Source organism: Theropithecus gelada, chromosome 1 (assembly GCF_003255815.1).
Source record: "Theropithecus gelada isolate Dixy chromosome 1, Tgel_1.0, whole genome shotgun sequence".
Taxonomy (NCBI): domain Eukaryota; kingdom Metazoa; phylum Chordata; class Mammalia; order Primates; family Cercopithecidae; genus Theropithecus; species Theropithecus gelada.
The window spans coordinates 58,482,382-58,505,671 of record NC_037668.1 but is presented as its reverse complement, the minus strand read 5'-3'; the positions used below and the strand labels follow the sequence as shown (position 1 = coordinate 58,505,671).

Genomic DNA, 23,290 nt, shown 5'->3' with positions numbered 1-23,290 from the left:
GTGTCCTCTCCACCTTGAATATCCAGCAGCCTATAGCAGTATTTTGTTGTATTATTAAATGGGGGCTGGTGGTGGTGGTGGTGAGTGTGTGTGTGTGAGAGAAAGAAAGAGAAGGAACCAGAATAATATCTTTAATATGTACCAGCTACTGGACTACAGGATTTTTGGGGGGTGGGGGGGTGAAAGTGGAGAAGAACGGCATTGAATGTTGCCATAGGCTACAGTCTCCTAATAATATAATATTATGTATTAGTCTGATTTTGGATCATATAATCCTGAAGTCCTTTTATATAAGGTGATGGTAGACCCTGGGTTACCCAGAACCTTGTGTCCCACAATAATTATCAATAGTGCCCCCCCCCCCTTTTTTTTGTCTTAGGCATGTCCTAAGATAAAAGATGGTTTGGATGACAAACTACATCTTCACATTACTTTTAATTCTTAGAATTGTCTCCTTAACAGGGGCATAGCCTAGATAAAGAGTTTATCTTGTACTGCTTTGGAATAGTCTGCTTCTTTTGGTTTCTCAGAAGGGGAGTTAGTTTTAGCATTGGTCAGTAATACCAACGATATGTAAAAACTTTTTTCATTTTCTTTTTTTCCTCACGAATATGCCAGGAACATAAAAACTTTTTAGAATCACTGAGTTGTGGAATTTTCCCCAGAAACCAACTTTTTCCATTGTCTCTGTATTTAAAGAGTAAATGTTGCATTTTGATGGGACATATTTTGCTACCTGCATTTTAGGATCTGCTTTCATGGATGCCATAGACAGTGATTTTTCCACTTTATTTCAGTTTTCCTCAAACTCGGCCCCCTTGGTGAAGGGATGTAAATTAATAGCAATTAATGTGAATTTAAGGGGTGAATTACATGGAATTGCCAGCAATAGAAGCATCAGTTTAGAAGATGTAACCCTGTAAGCACTGTGAAGTATCTCTGGTTGTTTTATAGAAATAGTTTTAAATACTGTTGATAATGAGCTATGTTGAGGACATTGTCCTTAAACTTGGGTTGCTGTAGTCCCTCCCCACTGAAAATAAGGTTTAATGCCCTTTACTTTCTCTGTTTAGCCGTACCCCTGGTAATTGCCAGAACTCTGCTAATGAAGTGGATCTTCTGGGTCCAAACCAGAATGGTTCTGAGGGCTTAGCCCAGCTGACCAGCACCAATGGTGCCAAGCCTGTGGAGGATTTCTCCAACATGGAGTCCCAGAGTGTCCCCTTGGACCCCATGGAACATGTGGGCATGGAGCCTCTTCAGTTTGATTATTCAGGCACGCAGGTACCTGTGGACTCAGCAGCAGCAACTGTGGGACTTTTTGACTACAATTCTCAACAACAGGTACTGTGTGTGTCTCTGTCATCCTCTCTACTCTCCCTCCAGCCAGCACGTTGTTCAAGTAATTAAGGAAGGGGGAATGGGGGAGGAGGTGGCATTGTTTCAGGCTATCCATAGCTAGCCCTTATGAACCTGTTAGTGATGTAGGTTTACAGAGTCCCCTCATGAAGCTGGTGCCTATGCTGAGGTCACTGGTAAGAGGCCACCCTGCTCTATATGTACTTCCTTTGGCTCTTATCTCTCCTCAGTAGCTGGGGAATGGATGAGGTAGTGTTGCCTCTTGTAACACAACCCTCTTGGGTGCTAAATTAATCTCTCTGAAGATTTATGTGGTTGTGATGCTGTTGATTTGTTTTGTTTTTAAAATAGTAAACTCTACTATCCACCGCTGTCAGGAGTGTAGTGCCAGGTCATCTTACCGGTTGTGTCTTAGAGTTAAACGAGTTACTCCAGATAACATAGATAAAGATTTGGCATCTTTCAAAAGTATTAGAATGTGATCAGAGGAAACCACACACACAAATCATTCAACTTCAACTCGACCGTGAAATTGCTTGGCCTTTTTTTTTTTTTTTTTTTTTAATTCATAAGTCCCTGAAGATGTCGTATGTCTACCTTCTATTTTTGAAGACATGTAGGACTACCTCTAGGGTTAACTGATCTCTGTGTTTATTTTATTTTATTTTATTTTTAAAGAAAGGTCAGCTGTCTGAACTACAAAAGAGGGGCTACTAGTTTCCCAATCTTGCTAAGTATAAGTTCTCTCTTGTGGTGGAAGCAGTTTGACTGTGAATTTCTGTTACTCTTTAGTAGGTTCGTAATAGATGGTTAATACAGACTTCTAGGTTTGAAAGGTTAGCATCTCATTTTGAAGTTGAGAAATTCTATGTAGGGAAATTTGCTTATGGTCTTTGGAGATTAGTTATGACATGTTGTACCTTTATTGTCATAAATAGCTGACACTAAATTAATTTTGATTGATAGAGTAAAAAGTTTAACATATGAAGTTTTCCTTTAATTTAAGTCTCCTTTGTGGTTTATGAACAATAAATACCTCTAAGGGATTGTGTGACTGTGCATATTCATATAAGATTAAATTAACAAAATATCTTTCAGAGCGAGTAAACTAAAAGTGTACACTCTTCTCCATGCAGTTCTTAGTAGGTATGCCCGCCTCCCCATGTGAATTGACTTTCTGTGCTTTTTTTCTCTTCTTTACGGCCAGTTTTGGTTCTTAGCTTCCATTCCCAGTGTAATGCAGTCTAACCCTTTCTGTGTTTTTTAAGAAGAGTGTGTCTCAGATTTCTTACAAACAAAAATATATGGTTCTTTCTTTTTTTTTTTTTTTTTTTAACTCTTCTTCATTTCATAATCAGAGTCGAGATTCTTTTTTGGTTTATTGATCTTTGGTTTCAAAATAATTTTACCAATTTTTGGAGGCTGGACAATTATGAGAACTTGAACAGAAGTGTACTTCTGTGTAGCCACAAGTAGTTAACATGATTACATCGTAGCTACCACTTATTCAAAAATAAAAAACCAAGGGTGCCGTCACCATATATCTCAGCAGTTTTTGAGAGTAAACATTATTTTGAAAGTTAATCTCTTGTTGCATTCAGGTTTCCTATGCATGTCTTGGTTGTTGCAACATAGAGGCATTTTTACACAGACATACGATTGTCATGATGTGAGTGTGGTTTTGTCTTGTGGGCCATAATTCTTTTCTGAGTAGTTTGTTTTATACATTCTTGTATCGGGGGCCCTAATAGCATACCTGGGAACCACTGGCGTAAGCCTCCTAGTATCTTTAAGACCCTCAATCTTTCAGTGTTCCTGTATAAGAGCTACTAGTTGTCAAGAAGGAAGGATTCCTTTTCTATTGGAAATTGGTGTTTATTTCTTACATTTTATTCCTTACCCTTTTGGTTTTCATTACATTTTATTCCACTTTTCATTTTTAATTTAAATCCACCTCATTTGTCAAGGTTCAGTACTGTCACGTTCCTTTTTTAGTCTCCAAACCAAAAAGCTGTCATGTCTGCCTCCCTTGAACTCCATAGCATTTTGTGTTTCCTTTAAGAGAAGGTGTTACCATGTTTTGTCTTGTGTTGTGATTACTTGTCTAATAGTCCTTGACAGGTTGTAAGCTCCTTGAGGGCAAAGACTGAACCGTATCCCGTTTCCTCTGCATTGCTTTAGCAGAACAAGGTTTCAGGGGACTTTCCCCCATCCCTATTATAATATCTCAGTGCATCCTCTGTATGTAATATTCTTCCCAAAATTAAAATTTGAAACTAGCCTTTCAGGAGGTCTGGAGGCTACTCTCTGAGAACTACCATGTTTTCTAATATGTGTGTTCTTTGGATCCAGCTTACGCCTTATGTACAAATAACTATACTGTATTATATCCAGGAAAGTTAGTTCTTGGATCAGAACTTAATCTTTTAAGGTTCACTCTGTTGTCATCTGATCAGAAACCATGGTCTCATGAGAAGAATGTACATTAATTCTCTGACACTCAGTTTTGTAGGTAACTTCAGGGAGATCACAGATCTGTGTTCTACAGATACAACCTTCTGTTCATATCTTTTGTTCTTTGTAGCCAACCATATCTTTCTTGAATAGAGTCTGATTCCCTTTCCTCCTCTTGATTTGCTCTCAGGTTAGTCATTGTGACTCATTTTATCATTTAAATTGTGCTTGGAAGTACTCAATGACAAGTGATGAGACCATTTATGCCCATATCCTTGGAACCCTACGACTATGGAGAGTGTACTCTGGTTTCTGGTCTCTTGCGGAAGGGAAGAACTTGTGGAAGAGGTGGTTTTTTTTTTTTTTTCTGGAGACAGAGTCTCACTTTGTTGCTCAGGCTGGAGTACCATGGTACGATCTTGGCTCACTGCAGCTTCTGTCTCCTGGGTTCAAGCAATTCTCCTGCTTCAGCCTCCTGAGTAGCTGGGATTACAGACACCCACCACCGTGCCTGGCTGATTTTTGTAGTTTTAATAGAGATGGGGTTTCGCTTTATTGGCTGGGCTGGTTTTGAACTCCTGGCCTCAGGTGATCTGCCCGCCTCGACCTCCCAAGGTGCTGACATTACAGGCATGAGCCACAACGCCTGGCCAGAGGAGGTGGTTCTTTAGCTGTGCCGTGAAAGACTTGTTTATATAAGAAGAAGGTGAGAATTCTAGTGGAGGAAATAGTAAAACAGGTATGTGTTCACTAGTAGATAATGTAGAAGTAGTCAGTCTGGTTGGTGGTTTAGGTTGAAGAAAAATAACTAGAGAGGTTGAAGAGATGGTGTTGTGAGTCTTATGCTGTATTCACTATAGGAAATGAAAAGACACTTTAAAGGAGGAATGACTTAATTGTTTTAGTTTAGTTTTTTTGTGGTTAATGTGAGTTTAGCAGCAGTTTGAGACATTCTCTTACTCTTATTATTCAGTTAACTGTTGACTGTTGTGTTCTTCTAGGAACCTTAGGTTCTGAATGAAACAGTAGTGGAACATTTGGGGAACTAAGCGCTAAATTGGTGGATTCTGAATCCTATCAGACAAGGGGAGGGCTCAGTGAGGACAAAGGTTGCATGCAACTGACTTGAAGGACAGGTAGAATACATTTTGTTGCAGGTCAGAGCAGAGGTGTGGAGCTGGGAATGACCACGGTGTGGGCCTATGCTGAAAGGAGTAGAAGTTGAGTGTAGAAGACGACAAGAAGGTACAGATGCCTTTGAAAATTGAGTCCAGGTCCTGGACGCCTTGAGAACCAGCTGGAAGTCTCAGACGGTACTGCTGATTGTGAGGATTGAACCAGAGATCTAGTGCAGTACATATTTTTCTGTACATTCTGCTCTTTTTATCTTGGCTTTCTGAAATAAGCAACAAAGGTGATCATTTTTCTTGGTTTAGAGTTGTTTGCTGCAAATGGTAGATTTGCTTTATTTGTGATTTTTTAGAATAGGAATCTGGTTTGGAGGTTGACAAAATAAGTAATTCCCTCTTTTGTTCTATTTTCTTTCAATCTTGGCTTTGATTTGGTGTAATAAGCTGGTTTCATCAAACTTATTACCAGCCTGTAATGAGATAGATGACATGGAGCAGCCTGCAAATAGGGAAAAGGTAATTTTCATTTAATTCATTGCAAACTTAGTTCTTGTTAGCTGTGACACAGGATTTTGATTAGTTAGTTGGTTGTCTGGTCACTGTTAATCACTCTGAATTTAACCCTTTTAAGGTTTATTTATAAGAGCGGGAGTTTCTAATTCTTTTTTGTTTTTGTGTGTGCCATGAACTTCTTTAATAGGTGAACCATGTGGACTACTTCTCAGAATAATGTTTAAAATGTATAAAGCAGGATTACAAAGGAAACCAGTGGTATAAAAATAGCTGTCATATTTAAAAACAAAGTTAATTATGTATTTATTTATGATATGATGCATGAAATAGAAGTAGATGTACTAGCTGTCATAATGAGCATGAGCAAGATTTTGAAATATCTCTAACAACTGTAAAGTAACATGAACGAATATTTGAGTTCTGTTTGTGGTAATGTCACAGGTGTATTGCTAAAGTTAATGTAGTTTGTTGTCTACAATCTTAATTGAAGAACATGCTAAATTTCAGGTGGATGTGCGTGAGATAAAGATGCAGTATTACCCACCCGAGTACAAATACCTTGGGTTCAGAACCTCTGATTTGGAGTATTTTGTCAGCTTGAAATGCTCGTTATTTCTGAAGTGTTCTTCCTTTGTCTCAAATTCACTTCATTGTCTTCTTAATCCTGGAAAACAGCTGTGAGCAGTTCATGCATAATGTGTTCATACCATTTTGTACTGCGATGTTGGAGCAGTATTTATTTTTTACAAAATGCTGTACAGTTGCCTGTTTCTTTCCTTAAATGCAGTTTAGAAAATTATTACTAGGTTTTGGCCAGGCACAGTGGCTCACACCTGTAATCTCAGCACTTTGGGAGGCCGAGGCGGGCAGATCACGAGGTCAGGAGCTCGAGAGCAGCCTGGCCAATATGGTGAAACCCCCTCTCTACTAAAAATACAAAAATTAGCCGGGCGTGTAAAAATACAAAAAGTAGCACGCCCAGCTACTTGGGAGGCTGAGGCAGGAGAATCGCCTGAACCCGGGAGGCGGAGGTTGCAGCGAGCTGAGATCATGCCACCACGCTCCACCCTGGGTGACAGAGTGAGACTCCGTCTTAAAAAAAAAATTGTTACCAGGTTGTATTATATTACAAACATGGCACAAACCAAAGCCAGGGTTATATCAGTGTAGAATTAATTAATTGTATTGTTGATGTTCTTTATTTAGAGTTCGGTTAATCTAAAAATAGCCTAATGTAGTATGTTTTACAAAATTGGACACTGTTGTACCAAAACTGTCATCTGTTAAGCATGAATTTTAACAAAGATTCAGATTCTGAAAATGAAAGTTGAAGTGTGGTATTCATTCCTGCACGACTACAGTCAGAGGGGAGTGGAAATCGGCATGTGTTGTTAAAAGTTTGACAGTGTGATTAAATGTCATTCTCGTGAGGCCAAGTGTGTATATACTTTCGATGTAGGTATTTAATAGGCTCAACTTTCTCTTTAATTTACAAATGATTATTCTATCAAGTGTCATGTGTATAGTTAACTGACAAAGAGTGACTAGTAATTGATCAGTTGAAGCTTACCTCTATTGTTATTTGACTTTGTTCAAATTTTACTTATGGTGAAGTTTTTCTCAAAAGGTATTAATATACTTAGTGGAGGGATGTGTTTTGTTTTTCCCTAGGACCTCATTTGTTTTGGAATCAGATTCTTTTTTTTTTTTTTTTTTTTTTTTTTTGAGACGGAGTCTTGCTCTGTCACCCAGGCTGGAGTGCAGTGGCCGGATCTCGGCTCACTGCAAGCTCCGCCTCCCGGGTTCACGCCATTCTCCTGCCTCAGCCTCCCGAGTAGCTGGGACTACAGGCACCCGCCACCTTGCCCGGCTAGTTTTTTGTAATTTTTAGTAGAGACGGGGTTTCACCGTGTTAGCCAGGATGGTCTCGATCTCCTGACCTCGTGATCCGCCCGTCTCGGCCTCCCAAAGTGCTGGGATTACAGGCTTGAGCCACCGCGCCCGGCGGAATCAGATTCTTTATCTGCCAAAGAAATGCACAGATGATGATGAAGATGATGATGATGTTTTTTTTAAGTTTAGCAACATAGTTTAATTTGTATGCGCCTACCAAAAATCATTGTAATCATTAATTGATCATTGTAGTAGTTCAAATAACCTGGTATAAACTGGGCTTTGATCTAGAAGCTTCAAACAGTAGTAAGATTTCACAAATTTCATATGCCGAGGAATGACTCCAAAATAAACCTTTTTCTTAAAATTTTAGAATCCCATCATTGATATAGTGCTTTTACTGTCTTGAAGGGATTTTCTCTGTGAACTCTGAAAACAACCCCATGAGGTAGGGCAGCTATTTTATTTTTAGACATAAGAGGCCAAGCACGGTGGCTCATGCCTGTAATCCCAACACTTTGGGAGGCTGAGGCTGGCGGATCACCCAAGGTCAGGAGTTTGAGATCAACCTGGCCAACATGGTGAAACCCCATCTCTAGTAAAAATACAAAAATTAGCCAGGTGTGGTGGCACAAGCCTGTAATCCCACCTACTCTAGAGGCTCAGACAGGAGAATCGCTTGAACCCGGGAGGCGGAGGTTGCGGTGAGCCAAGATCGCACTACTGCACTCCAGCCTCAGGGACAGAGCCGAGACTCTGTCTGTCTCAAAAAAAAGAAAGAAAGAAAAAAGAAAAAACAGTGAAGTTTAGGGACTTGTTTGAAGGTCATCTAATACAAGCAATGCAAATAGCTATTATTTTGGTTTCTAGCCTCAGGCCGTTTCCTTTGGACTTTGTATTAGAAATGCAGAGCCTTCTAATAGGTGGAGTTGTCTCACCTTCAAATTCAACTACATAGCTTTTTCTTAAAGTAGTATAATGCAGAAAGCACTCATCCATTAAAACAAAAATGGTTTTCTTTCTTTCCTGTTATCTTTGTGACCAGCTGATAGCAGCTGGTGGTCCTGGTGCAGTGAGATTTTGACTCTTTTTTTTTTTTTGAGACGGGGTTTCATTCTTGTTGCTTAGGCTGGAGTGCAATGGTGATCTCGGCTTACCCCAGCCTCCACCTCCCAGGTTCAAGCGATTCTTCTGCCTCAGCCTCTGGATTGGGGGAATTACAGGTGTGCACCACCACTCCCGGCTAATTTTGTATTTTTAGTAGAGATGGGGTTTCTCCATATTGGTCAGACTGGTCTCGAACTCCTGACTTCAGGTGATCCACCTGCCTCGGCCTCCCAGAGTGCTAGCTTTAAAGGTGTGAGCCACTGTGCCTGGCCAATTTTGACTCTTAATACAGACTAGGAGGAGTCCCGCCCTCTGCTCTTGGTCTGCTTGGGCTGCCTGGCTCTGGGAAGGAACTGTAAAGGGTGACTCTCAGAAGGGCTGAGTCTGTTGGGGGTGCCCTCCCCATTCATCAGAAAGAACATCACACATAAAGGACTTTTATAAATACTTTACATGTGTTAATTTTAATCCCCACAGCAACCTGCCGTGTTACATATATCTTTATCATCATATTAAAGAGAAGAGGAGAATGAGGCACAGAGAGATTAAACGATTTGCCAGAGGTGACATAGCAAGTCACTGGTGAGCTGAGATAGAAACCAAGGCTGTCTGGCTCCAGAGTCAGTGCTCTTAACCCTTGTCTGCTATTTATATAGTCTCAAACTGGTAAAAAAAAAAAAAAAAAAAAAAAAAAAAAAAAAAAAAAAAGTCAGGGCTGGCAGTACATTTTATTGTGGCCGGCAGGGGAGCGGGGCTGAGTAGTCTTTTGCATTTACTGACTCCTTATTTAGACATTACTCCTCCAGATTTAGAAAACGCCATAATTTTTTATGTTAGCAACTGCTGTCGATAACAACAACAGTAATAATAGTAGTAGCTGTCTTTTATAAGATGCCAACTACATGTCAGTCACTATATTGGGTGTTTTTGGCTGCCTGGATTCCTTTCTGGAATAAGAGCCCTATAGAGTATTTTTAATATAGTAAGTGACAGAGAAAGGAGGCAAACCAGCTTGTCTACTTCTTAAACTATGCCTTCAGTATTTATTAGGAACCTTGATATGCTTGAAGTAGATGATCCATTTTCCCCAGCATTCAGACTCTTGAACAACTTGTGAAATCTACCCAAGTGAATTATAATTAACAGCTTCACATTTATCATTATACTGACCTTTAAGCATTTCCCCCAACTCTCACAGTATTTTGTTTCTCAGTTATGGGATATTCGCCTGCTTTGTGAAAAACATGAAAATGTTAGTAGAGCTCAATGCTTCGCCCCGCAGATGGCATTTATGTGAGTTTTTCAGGATCCTTTGGAATCTGTCACTTGCCAATTACCCAATTTGTTTTGAATACTCTGTATTTCCAGTTAATATTGCACCATTTACATAAAGAGAATGTACCAAAATTGCTGTAATCTATTCTGTAATCAAATCTGTCTGCTATAGATGTACAATTTACTTTTGTTAAGTTGTTTACTGCAAAATGGTCTCAAGAAAATCCTTTTCTATTCACCATAATTACTAAGATATTAATCAGCTCTCAAGCATAGGCTGTATGGGGTCTCTTGTAAGGCTTGTTTACTTTTAGTTAAAAGTAGTTCCTGCTTTCAAAATGTTTTAATATGATGAAAACCAACCACAAGGTAATGTTACGTGGAATGATTACTTTTGTGGTATTCCCACATGCCATGTATTTCCATGTATATTTACAGATACAGTACATAAAATGACTTACATGTAATATTTAAGAAATATATAGCCCAGGTGTGGTGGCTCACACCTGTAATTTCAGCCCTTTGGGAGGCCAAAGTGGAAGGATCATTTGAGCCCAGGAGTTCCAGACCAGCCTGAGCAACTTCATCTCTACAAAAAAGTTAAAAAAAAAAAAAAATTTGGCCAGGCGTGGTGGCATGCGCAGCTACTTGGAGGCTGAGGCAGGAGGATTGCTTGAGCCCAGGGGTTTGTGGCTATAGTGAGCCATGATTATGTCACTGCATTTAAGCCTGGGTGACAGACAGAGTAAGACTTCGACTATTCAAACAAACAAAAATATATGCAGTGAGGTTAAGTCAGATGGAATGGCAGTGGACTACTGTTTTTGGTTAATAAATCGAGATACCCTTAAGAGTTGTGTTCTGAGCATTTTGTCTTTATTTCCCCAGTTCCATGTCACAGCACCTACCTAATAATAGGTGCTCAAAAAACGTCTGTTGAATGAAATGAATTCTTTTGTTTTCAGTAGGGCGAAGAAGGGTAGAGAGAAGAAGCTAGCACAAGCAGTGCCTGATATGTTAAATGTTGCAAAAGGTTTTAGATCAAGAAAATTCCAGAAACCCATTGAAGAGACAGTACATATTTAGTGGAACTATGAGATGTTTTCACAACCTTGGAAATACTTTAAAAGTAACTTTCTACTGTTTTACTTATTTTCCCACTCCTGGCTGCCCCTCTTGGGTGGACTGCCTCCTGTTGGAGGGAATACTGTGTGAGCACATCTTTAGTAAGACAGAAATGTGAAACCAACTTGCAGAAATCACAAGCACACTGTTACCAAATAGTCTTGACTGGCTCCCTTCCTGGAGGACAAATGTTTTGATAATGTCTGTCAGTAGATTCATTTCCCCTATTTTTTTTTAAGACTTGATATTTAGTAATACTGTTTCCTTTTTACCAGCATCACACTGAAGTTTTTCTTTAACTTTTGGGGAAAAAAAAAAAAAAAAGTATTTTTGAAATCTGTGCATGGTTACTTTTGACATTCATACTCCAAAAGCAGAGACTAAGACTAGAGAGCTAACAGGTGAAATTGGCCAGTACCTTCAAAGTATTCACTTTTTGTTTTATTTTAATCTAAAATTAGCCTCCTCATGTTTGAGGTGTAGAGAGTAGCCAAATCTCAGGATAAAATCTCTCCATCACCTAAGATAAGAGTAAGTCCAGTCATGACAGTGATTAAGCTGAGTTGGTAGAATGACATTATCTCCTAATGTCTGAAACAATCAGGTCTCTTTATGAGGACATCTGTAATTCAAGATCCATGGTGTCTGTTATACATCATCCAGCAATGTCAGCTGAGCTGTTGAAAAATCCTGTAGGAAGAGCAGGTAGGTTGAAGGTCCTATCCAGGGAGGTCCCTTCAGTAAGTGCTTTCAGTCTGATTTTAGCAATCATTGAAGTCTTCAGTGTGACTCCTTGGAAGGAGGCCCGTTTAGGTGAACCACAAATCAGGTTACTGGCATCCTTTTTCTTTGTTCCAATACTATTCATACTAAAATGTAATCTCCATCAGGGCAGGATTATGTATTGTTTCATTCACTAGTTGTATCCCTAGTTCCTTGCACAGTGCCTGGCAGGTATCATTTGTTTCATAAATATTTGTTGAATTAATGAGTGAATGACTGATTTTGTATTAATCATAAGACATTCTTAGTGTTGTTAAGGCCTTTGAGCTTTCTTTTCTTTAGAATTAAGAAGTATGCTAGGTGTGAGCTCATAATCCAAATTTTGTTAGTAGCTGCTGTTTTCTGCTGTTTTATTTTCAATATACAAAGAATAATATCCCAGAAGACTCTGGAGCTCCCGAAAGTTGGGCAGATGTCTAATTTACTCATTAGGATAAGCTACTAGTTGAGGAAGTTATTCAATACCATTTTGGGAATGAGACAGCTCAGAGGATGAAGTGAACACTTTTCATATTCTTCTCCAAAATGTGAGTAGGTGAGGATTAATTCAGTTATTTGTGGGCTCTTGAAAGGAGATTCAGCACTAGGGGCAATGTGGCAAATCAGTTGTCTAATTTTTAACTTTGCCTTAGATCAGGCAAGACCTGTAGACCTGATAAGCTTTAGGGCTTTTGCATGCACATATATGAGATATCTGTATCTGTATCGATATCTATATATATATATATAGATATCTCATATATGTGTGTGTGTGTGTGAGAGAGAGAGTGTGTTTGTGGTTCAGGGGACATATAATCTGTGAAGTGGGCAGCTCATGGAACCAGGGCACAGCAAATTGAAGTAAAGAAAGAGAGACAGGGAGAATAGAACTATGAAACATTTTAATCCCATGGGAATGAAGTAGAGTATGAGAACATTTGTTGTTGTTAAAGTATCATGCCTAAACAAGTGTTTATTAAAATTTTTAGTCAGAGAGGTTTTTAAATGATTTTGTAAGACAGTTTCCCTAACCACACCGTGTTTTTCCTCTTGCCTCAGCTGTTCCAAAGACCTAATGCGCTTGCTGTCCAGCAGTTGACAGCTGCTCAGCAGCAGCAGTATGCACTGGCAGCTGCTCATCAGCCGCACATCGGTAAGTCCTTAAGCCCATAGCTCTTTCGTGATAGGTGTGGCCGCCATTTTAGGATAACTGGTTGCTGTGAAACCCAGTAATTTAAACTGATTCTAAAAGTTCAGACAAATCCCTCAGACAGAGTAAGTGGCCTCTTCCTTTTGTCCAGTTGTCTCTGAAGCCACATTATTTTTGACCTTGCTTGTAGACCCACATCATAAGATTTCTTCAGTGTTCACCCATTGCCCTACCTCAGCTGTTTCAGGATTTAAAGTATTTATCACAATAGCGATTGGTGACTACCATTAGCTCTTTTGGTAAGATTTGGATGACATTGATTAAATAAGTTGTGGTTCTATAGACTATCAGCCTCTCATTTTATTAGCAAAACAATATAAATCCATTTTCCAGTCAGTATGCATTGAAAAAGTTTAAAAGTATTCTCGTATAATTACTGGTTTTAAAGTAGCTTTGCCCTTTTCCTGTAAGTTTAGTAAAAGTTTTGAGCGATGTTTTCATCGTACTGCCTAGATGTTTCTTCCCCCTGGACCTTCTTAGGGTCTCTTAGAAATAGAGTGCATTAAGTGTAAACAAGTAGAAGTAGAATTTTTTTTTTAATATGTCAAAATGGCATGATTGAGTAGAAAGGAGATAGCTAATCTTGAATGTGATAGGCTATAGAAGAATATACTTACTTCCAACCTAAATAAATAAAGTCCAGGCATAAAGTCCTTGGGTCTGATAATGTATAGTTGTAGATGGTAATCTTTATAAATACCCATAGATTTTATTTCATGAAAACTGTTTGTAAAATTATTTTAAGTAGAAATACTTCATCCCATTTTAATATAAGTCTTTAAAATTGTTCTATTGTAGGCTGTTATAATTTTAATAATCTTTTAGAAAGTATGCTGAATTTAAAACTGTATATACAGTTTTAAGTATTTCTTTAGCAAAGGTAAAATTTAACTCTATAAACATTTCATTATAATCTTTAGTATAGCAGTTACCTTTTTAAAATTTCTCTTTACCCTCAACCTGTCCCGTCTTCTCTTTTTTCATTTTTTTCCTTATCTACAGCCTGAAGTGAATAGCCAAACTGTGTAGGTATTTGATAGGGCTGCAGTTTTAGTCAAGTTTGTTTTTACTGACAGGTATGTTTTCAGCAGGTTTAGCTCCCGCTGCGTTTGTCCCCAATCCATACATCATCAGCGCTGCTCCCCCAGGGACGGACCCCTACACAGCTGGATTGGCTGCAGCAGCGACACTAGGTGAGACATTCTGCTGCATGAGGGATTTTCTCACCTGCTGAAAAGTCATTTGAGATGGGCTTGCATTCTTTATACTCTTTCCCAAATCTGTGTCTCTGGTGGAGATCATCCAGATTTTCAGTGCCATTTACCTACCAGCTTAATATCTCTCCATAGCAGTATCATAGGCCCCTCAGACTTGAAAATGTTCAAAGGCAAATTAATCACCTACCGCTTGCATATGTATTTTTGATCCATGGAGCCACCAGATGCTCATTTATATTTTGGGTATTTCTCCCCTTGCCTAGATCTCCTACCACCTCTAGTCTATCATATAGTTCAGGTACTTTTATTGGTCTCTAATGTGGAAATTTCTAATTTCCTTGCCTCTCTCACTTCCTTTTCCCCTCTAAATTGTTCAAGAAAATGATTTCAGACTTAGATCTTACCTCATCATCTTTCTGCTTAAACCTTTTATTGATTTCCCTTTTTTCTACCCTAATATGGCATACTACAGTTATTACCAAACATGGCTGATCATTACAACTTACTTGGAGTCAGGGTGGGGGTGGTGGTGTTTTGTTCCTTGAAATCAGTATTTTTAAGGAGCTTCCAGATAATTCTGTGGATTAACTAGGGTTGGGACCCAGAGCATATAGGGCTCTATCACCATGCCTCATACAGGTCTCTACATGTGTACCACCCAGTTCCCTTCCTAGTTGACTGCCATTGGCTGACACCATACATTGTAGCAATACAGATCCGATTTTAGTTTGCTGAAGATACTGCATTGGTTTAGGCCCCTGTCATTGGACACTGTGGTCTTCTGTAGTAAGCTCTTTTTCCCATTGTTTGCCTGTGAAGTGCCCTAGCTGGCTACTTACTGCACTGTTTTTATTTGCTTGTGGGATGTATACACGAGTTTTTTTTTCTCTCTTTCTCTCTCTCTCTCTCTTTTTTTTTTTTTTTTTTTTTTTTTGAGACAGGATCTCACTCTGTTGCCGAGGATGGAATGCAGTGGCGTGAATACAGTTCACTGTAACCTTGAATTCCTGGGCTCACTGGATCCTCCTGCCTCAGCCTCCTGAGTAGCTAGGGGTACTAGTGTGCACCACCACACTTAGCTAATTGTTAAATTTTTTGTAGAGATGGGGTGGTCTCGCCAGTGTTGCCTGGGCTGGTGTTGTGTCAAATTGCTGGGCTCAAGCAATCCTCCTCCCTTGGCCTCTCAAAGTACTGGCATTCCAGGTGTGAACCACTGTGCCCAGCCTATGAGTGTTTTTTTCTTTCCCTTGAGACTAGATGTTTAAAAGACAGGCATCTTTGTTATTTGACTCTGTGTTGTACAGTTACCGTCACCATAGTGAGGCCATAAATGTATGATGGATTGAATTCAGCATTAGAACAAACACAGTGTCTTCCAGTTTAGATATTTGTTGGGGGAAGATCCCTCCAAGTCAGGTTAACCATGACTAAATATTGCTTTGAAATTTTATTTCTTATTATGTAGCATATAATTTGCAATTATGAACTTAAATGTAGCCTAGCATTTCTTAGATTTTTTAAAAAATTGTTTACATTTTGGCATGGTTATGATAGGAACATAGTTAACATAGAGTCATCTGTCTGTCCATGGTCACCCCCTTTTTGGGGAAAACGAAAGCTCTTCGTAGGAGAATGATCTGTGCTAACCATCATTAATATTTATTAATACATAACTTTTCTCAGGCATTGTCCTGAATGCTTTTCTTTCATATGATTTGTCAGATGATGATTTTAGAGATTAGAAATTTGTGGATCAGACAGCTGCCTTGTTAGTTATGTTTTTTTGTTTTCTGTTTTTTTGTTTTGTTTTGTTTTGTTTTTTGGGGGGGACTGAGTCTTGCTTTTGTTCAGTGGTACGATCTCGGCTCACTGCAATCTCTGCCTCTTGGGTTCAAGTGATTCTCCCACCTCAACCTCCTGAATAGCTGGAACAACAGGTGCCCGCCACCATGCCTGGCTAATTTTTGTATTTTTAGTAGAGATGGGGTTTCGCCATGTTGGCCAGGCTGGTCTCAAACTCCCGACTTCAAGTGATCCACCCACCTTGGCCTCCCAGAGTGCTGGGATTACAGGTGTGAGCCACTGTGCCCAACCTAGAGAGCTGTCTCATTTGAAGTCACACAATTTAAATGTTGTAGAGTTGGAGTTTGAACCAGGTTTAACTTCAAAGCCCATGCCTATGCTTCACTATAGTATATAGAATGCCTGTGCTGTCTTGAATTGTCTTTTCTGTACTTTCTTTAGAATTCTTTTCCTCTACTAATTTATGTTATTTGAAACAAAGAACTGATCTTAGGGTTGACACTGCTGCTGTCACTGAGATGGTATTCTGGTGGTGAGAATCTTGTTTTTTGTATTTGTCAGTTGAGCCAGGGTGAAAATGAGTTAATACTTTCACAAATAACAGGAAATGTTAACTGATCAAACTATGAATATGTGTATTCTTAGAGGGTGCCTGATGTGCCAAGCTCAGTTGATTTGCCCTGGGATGTTTTCCTAAATTTAACCTTAGGCCATGTGACCACAGTATAGTAGTAGAAATGCCAGTTGAGAAAATTTAGAGAATAATGCAAATGTTAATGGTAATAGCAGTCCTCGCCCAGTAAAGGTTCTCTTTTATTGGCTTTTGGGAGAGTGTTGGGACTATCATTGCAGGTTGCAACCACTCGTTCAAGGTAGACACGGCTGTACCCCCAACATCTATTACAGGTTGAGCATCCCTAATCTGAAAATTAAAAATCTTTTTGAATACTAACATGACACCACAAGTGGAAAATTCCACACTTGACCTTGACCTCATGTAATGGGTCATAGTCAAAACCACAGGCACGTAACACACAGTTCATTTATTCAGCATCCCCAACGGAAAAGTAGAATTACTCCCAGGCTATGTGTATAAGGCATATATGAAACATAAATGAACTTTGTGTTTAGACTTGGGTCACATCCCCAAGGTAACTCTTGCATACACAAATAGTCTACAGTCTGAAATCTGTAACACTTCTGGTCCCAAGCACTTTGGTTAAGGAACACTCTACCTGTTTACCCATTTTTACAGGTGAGGAAACTAAGGTACACTTAGGGTCTTTTTTTGTGTTTTTTCTTATTTTTTTCTTTAACTGCCCAAGACCACCCTGTTTTATAAACACTTATGAGTATGAGGCTCTATCACTCTTTTTTTTTTTTTTTTTTTTTAACTTGAATACATGGCTTTTAGGCTGTTCAGTTTCTGACAAATTAAAAATGTTTTAACCTCTTTCCTTATTATAGTAAAATACTTCATAGTGTAACAGCTTTTCTTAGCAGCACCTTTATTCTTTTCCCCAGCTATAGTGTTTCAGTGTGCACCCTTGCTTGTAAACGGAGCTTCTTAATCTTTTCTAAGCCCACAGGTATAGAAAACACCAAATTAGAAATGTCAAAACATTTATATTGGGCAATGATACAGTTTGACTTATTTGTGTTTTAGAAGCTTAAAATGGGGGAAACAAGAATATGTATCTATTTATTTTGGCTTAATGAAGTATGTGTTTCTCCAGAATTAGCTGTTGCATCAGAGTAGCTGTAATATTTGAAACAGCTCTTCAGAACTTCAGTGTAAGGCTTGGTTATTGTTAATGAATCAAGTTGGAAGTATTTAACTCTGTGCTTTAAGGAAGTTCAACTTGGAGATACGTTTCAGCAGATTTGAAGAATTGGCTTTGAGTCCATTTCTTGGTTAGCAAATGTGTCTTTGGTGTTTCTTGCCACCAGCTTCGTCATAGAATTCTATGATTAGATTTCTGCCACACTTAAGTTGTTATCTGCATAACTTTGTTACATCTCTGTTGTCTACTTTATGTGGCCAACTGCAACTGTACTTTGTTGCCAAAGAAAATGAACAGATAATTTGGATTAAAGCAGAATGCTTTTTTTTTTTTTTGAGACATACTCTTTGCTCTGTTGCCCAGGCTGGAGTGCAGTGGTGCAATCTTGGCTCACTTCAACCTCTGCCTCCTGGATTCAAGCAGTTCTCCTGTCTCAGCCTTCCCAGTAGCTGGGATTACAGGCATCTGCCACCACGTCCAGCTAATTTTTTGTATTTTTTTTTTTTTTTTTTAAGTAGAGATGGGGTTTCACCAGGTCTCGAACTCCTGCCTCAAAGTGATCCTCCCACATTGGCCTCCCATAGTGCTGGGGTTACAGAGAATGCTTAATTTTGTTTAAGGTTCTTAGCAGGTCTGTAACAAGTCAAGGTGTTGTATTTTTTGTTTCTGTTTGTGTTCAATGTTGACTTAAGTTTAAAATTTCACAGCAATGTCTGAATGTAGTTGTGTTGAATGCCTTTGTGACTTTAAAAGTAGAAATAGGGGCCAGGCCTGGTGGCTCAAGCCTATAGTCCCAGCAATATGGGAGGCCAAGGCGGGTGGATCACTTGAGCCCAGGAGTTTGACACCAGCCTGGGCAACATAGACCTCTACCAAAAAAAAAAAAAAAAAAAAATTAGCCAGGTATGGTAGCATGCGTCTGTAATCCCAGGTATTAGGGAGGCTGAAGTGGGAGGATCGCTTAAGCCCAGGAGGTTGAGGTTGCAGTGAGCTGAGATTGCTTCATTGCATTCCAACCTGCGTGACACAGAGAGACCCTGTCTCAAAAAAAAGAAAAAAAAAACTTTGAAGTTGCAGTGGAGGTTCAGTTGAGTGTCTGGGTTTTGTTGTCAGACTGATAGATGTTCATTTTTCTAGAGTTAATGAAACACCAGCACTCTATTAAATCACCTTAGGTGCCATTCTTACCATTGAACCTGGGATACAACCTAGTCTTTTGTTCTATTCCATCACTTTAAGCACACAGACCCTCCATTTACTCCCTTCTACCAACAGATATTGTCTCTGTCTATCCTACATCCTCCATCTGTTCTTAAATCGAACCCCTTCTATCAGTGATTCCCCCTTTTAGTTTTCTGATGTTTCATTCCTCATTGCTTCTTCCTCTAGGCCTGGATTATATTAGAAGACTGGTGTAAGGATCTCATCTAATGTTTACTGTTCTTTAAAAAGAGTTAATGATTAGCTAGCATAAATCAATATATACTTTTAAGTTAATATTTTACAGTAGGATCTGTTGAGTCAGATGTAATCTTTGGAAAGCCTGAGATGAGCCTCAGTAGTTCAGACTTTCTTTACCTTTCCTTTGCTATTTTTAGGCCCAGCTGTGGTCCCTCACCAGTATTATGGAGTTACTCCCTGGGGAGTCTACCCTGCCAGTCTTTTCCAGCAGCAAGCTGCTGCTGCCGCCGCAGCAACTAATTCAGCTAATCAACAGACCACCCCACAGGCTCAGCAAGGACAGCAGCAGGTAAATGTAGACAAAATTTACCTCTTCTAAGTGGGAATTGTAGTATTGTGGGTAATTAATAGGTGATACTGCGCCTAATAGAAAAGCACTGTGAATGCATGAATTTCCTCTTGTGTGTGTGTATGTGTCTGAGTTCAGGCTCAGATTTAACGACTCTTATGGAATGTCTTTTATATGTTAGACACTATTGTACCTAGGTGGGGTAATGATACTCATCAATTCACCTACAGGGAAATTGCTTAGCTGCAAGTGGCAAAGTGGATCTTCAAAGTTATAGTAAAATTTTGTTCTGCCATACTGTAGTGGCTTGCCAAGCACCACTTTCAGATCATTTCAGGGTTTTTCAAGGGGCTTGACACCAAAGCAGGGGTACTAGATTTTTAGACTGCTTATTTATAGTACTTATTGGATTAGATGTAAATCTTAAACCTGTGATATCTGTGTTAGCTTTTTATTTGAGTTGAGAAAGGACAGTAAACTGCAAAACTACATCTTTTTTTCTTTCTTTCTTTTTTTTTTTTTTTTTTACACAGGTCGTTTCCTCCTTGATTGCTAGAATAACACCTCTTTTTTTTTTTTTTTTTTTTTTTTTGAGAGAGAGTCTCACTCTGTTGCCCAGGCTGGAATGCTGTGGTGCAATCTCGGCTCACTGCAGTCTCTGCATCCTGGATTTAAGTAATTCTCTTGCCTTCGCCTCCTGAGTAACTGGGATTATAGGCGCACTCCACCATGCCCAGCTAATTTTCTTTTTAGTAGAGACGGGGTTTCACCATGTTGGTCAGGCTGGTCTCAAACTCCTGACCTCATGATCCACCCGCCTGGGCCTCCCAAAGTGCTGGGATTGCATGCGTGAGCCACCACGCCTGGCCAATAACACCTCTTTATTGATAGAAACTGTGGTAAACTAGAAAACTTGAAACAAAAAAATTACCTTAAATCCTTATGTCAAAAAACCACTGCTAATATGTTTGGTATCTGTTATTTTAGCCTTACTATTTAATATTTTACAAAATTGTCATTCTGTCCACGTGGTTTTCCATTCTGATTTCCTACTTTACTATGTTATTTTGTGTTCTTTTAAATGACATTTTTACTAGGTACATTTAAATCCATCAAAGGATACTTTAGTCTGTTATATTTGATATTTCATTTATATCAGTAGTTTGGTGTTTTAAATGAGACTGATTAACGTCCTTTACATAAGTTTATCCTTGGAAAAAATTCCTAGTAATGGAATTTTTCTGGAGCAAATGAAATCACCTTTTAGGCTTCGATATGCATTGTCAGATAAAAGCTGTCATTTGAGACAAAACACCCTGCTCATATATGAATGTATTATATGATCCAAACAAGAATTTTTTGCTTGACATCAGTCTTACTCAGTGGGTGTATGTTTAATTTTTTTTGTTTTGTTTTTTTTTTTTTTTAGATTCCACACAATTATAGAAAGAAAGAAGAACAGGTCTTGAAATTCTACCTGTTATTTGGACACTATGAAATTATTTTCTTGGCAGCAGATGCCATTCTCATACCATATATAAGGAAATTCAGTAAAGAATTTGTTGGCAGAATGAGTGATCTGTTAAAATAAATTTCTTTTGAGACGGAGTTTTGCTTTTGTCACCCAGGCTGGAGTGCAGTGGTGCCATCTTGGCTCACTGCAACCTCTGCCTCCAGGGTTCAGACGATTCTCCTGCCTCAGCCTCCCAAGTAGCTGGGATTACAGGCATGTGCCACCACGCCTGGCTAATTTTTGTATTTTTGGTAGAGGCGGAGTTTCACCACATTGGCCAGGCTGGTCTCGAACTCCTGACCTCAGGTGACTACCCGTCTTAGCCTCCCGGAGTGCTGGGATTACAGGCGTGAGCCACCACGCCTGGCCACATTTCTTTTTTTGTTTTATTTTTTTTTCAGATGGAGTCTAGTTCTGTTGCCCAGGCTGGAGTGCGCTGAGCTCTCAGCTCACCGCAACCTCCGCCTTCTGGGTTCACGTGATTCTCCTGCCTCAGCCTCCTGAGTAGCTGGGATTAGAGGTGTGTGCTGCCATACCTGGCTAATTTTTGTATTCTGGTAGAGATGGGATTTCACCATGTTGGCCAGGCTGGTCTCGAACTCCTGACCTTCAGTGATCCACCCGCCTCGGCCTCTCAAAGTGCTGGGATTACAGGCATGAGTCACTGTGCCTGGCCTATTAAATAAGTTTCTTTCTTTCTTTCTTTCTTTCTTTCTTTTTTTTTTTTTTTTTTTTTAGACGTAATCTTGCTCTGTCATCCAAGCTGGAGTGCAGTAGTGCCATGTTTGCTCACTGCAACCTCTGCCTCCCAGGTTTAAGTGATTCTCCTGCCTCAACCTCCCTAGTATCTGGGATTACAGGCACGTGCCACCACGCCTGGCTAGTTTTTGTATTTTTAGTAGTGACGGGGTTTTACCATGTTGTCCAGGCTGATATCAAACTCCTGACCTTAAGCGTTGGCCTCCCAGAGTGCTGGGATTACAAGTGTGAGCCACGGCACCTAGCAAATAAATTTCTTAATAACTGCTTTTTGTGGATAAGTCTGTATTTCTTTGTGTGATCATCTTTTTGTTTAAATGGCTGCCAAATTATTATGCATTTGGAAGACTAAAGTAATTACCATGTTTTAAAATTAGCTCTAATACAGTGAACAAGAATAATACTAATAACTGCTGTTAATTGAAAGCTTTCTGTGCAGAATTAAGTGTTCTACATGTAATTTCTGTTTCTCTTACTAATTATGATAGATGTACAACTTCTCGTTTTATGAAATAGAATTTCATAATTGAGAGGAAACCGATTGAAGAAATATAATTTGTGTGCCCAGAGTCACACAAGTGCAAAGTTGTTAAGATTTGAATATAAGCCCATGTCTTGATAACTTGTTTCCTGACCATATTGTGATGTCTTGACTTAAAGAAAATCTGAGATCTTGTGCTTCTTCTATCGTTAACTAGCTACAACTAGGGCAAGTTGGGTGGGTTCTCTAAATGCATATATTTTTGTTATAAAATGGACATAATAATCATTAACTTTTCAGTTTTCTGTCAGGCCCTTCAGGTTCTGTCAAACCCTACTAAGGAGAAGTTTTTAGCATTAGCTTTTAATTAGCAGCCATTGTTTCGAAAATATGATTTTCTTGGTAAACTGCCTTGTCATAGTAATTAAAATGAGAGGTTCTTTTTAAACTTTGCTGTTGGCCTTGTATTTTATCAGAAAGTATATGTTGCATTCTAGGCAAGCTAACTGTTCTAGGATAGTTTTTATAAATTCAGTCATTTTGTAGATTTTGTTAGACTTTAAAACGTTACTTGTGAAACTGTACATTTTGTTTCCATAAAATCATCGATTTGACAGCTATTGATGAAATGAAAATATATGAATATTGGCAGGTAACTGAAGGACTTTTATGTATAGTTAGGGGTACTGGACAGATTTCTAGAGAGTGAACAAAAAGCTAACACTGTTTTCCTTATTACAAGACTCATCAATAGTCTTAGACTACTTCTTTCTTTAGGTACCTTGTCCACTCCATCACTCCTGTCCTTTCAAAGAACACCTAATCAAACATAAACCTACTTCTTTATATTCTATGAAAGCAGTGCTTTCATTGTTTTTTAAAATCTTCAGCAATTTTGAACTATTAACATTTGCCGTATTTCTGTGCTTGCTATTTACTTATCCTAGAGTGAGATCTCTTTTGAGTTACTGGGTATGTAAATTCTAAGTATTTGGCAAAACTCACCTGTACAGTCCCCAGACTCTTCTATCTATGTAGCTTGAAACACACTTTCTCTTATAAAGTTGGTTAGGTTCTTTAGGTCAGAAACAAATTATATAATATCTTGATAATAGTGATTTGCTATTGGTTATTGATTATCTCCTAGGTATCAGT

At 39.0% G+C, this 23,290-nt stretch overlaps 1 protein-coding gene across 7 annotated transcripts in view; it reads left to right on the top strand.

Annotated features, from left to right (window-relative positions):
- Positions 1-23,290, top strand: part of PUM1 (pumilio RNA binding family member 1) — a 137,494-nt gene that overhangs the window by 74,463 nt on the left and 39,741 nt on the right. For 4 of the 7 annotated variants that reach the window (XM_025361215.1, XM_025361655.1, XM_025361395.1 and 1 more), the window contains 4 exons: positions 1,074-1,344; positions 12,678-12,771; positions 13,920-14,021; positions 19,231-19,382. In XM_025361215.1, coding sequence (XP_025217000.1) covers positions 1,074-1,344; positions 12,678-12,771; positions 13,920-14,021; positions 19,231-19,382 — 619 coding nt within the window. Of the gene's footprint in view, positions 1-1,073; positions 1,345-12,677; positions 12,772-13,904; positions 14,022-19,230; positions 19,383-23,290 lie in introns of all 7 variants that reach the window. The other 3 variants (XM_025361479.1, XM_025361567.1, XM_025361132.1) reach the window with 2 other exon arrangements.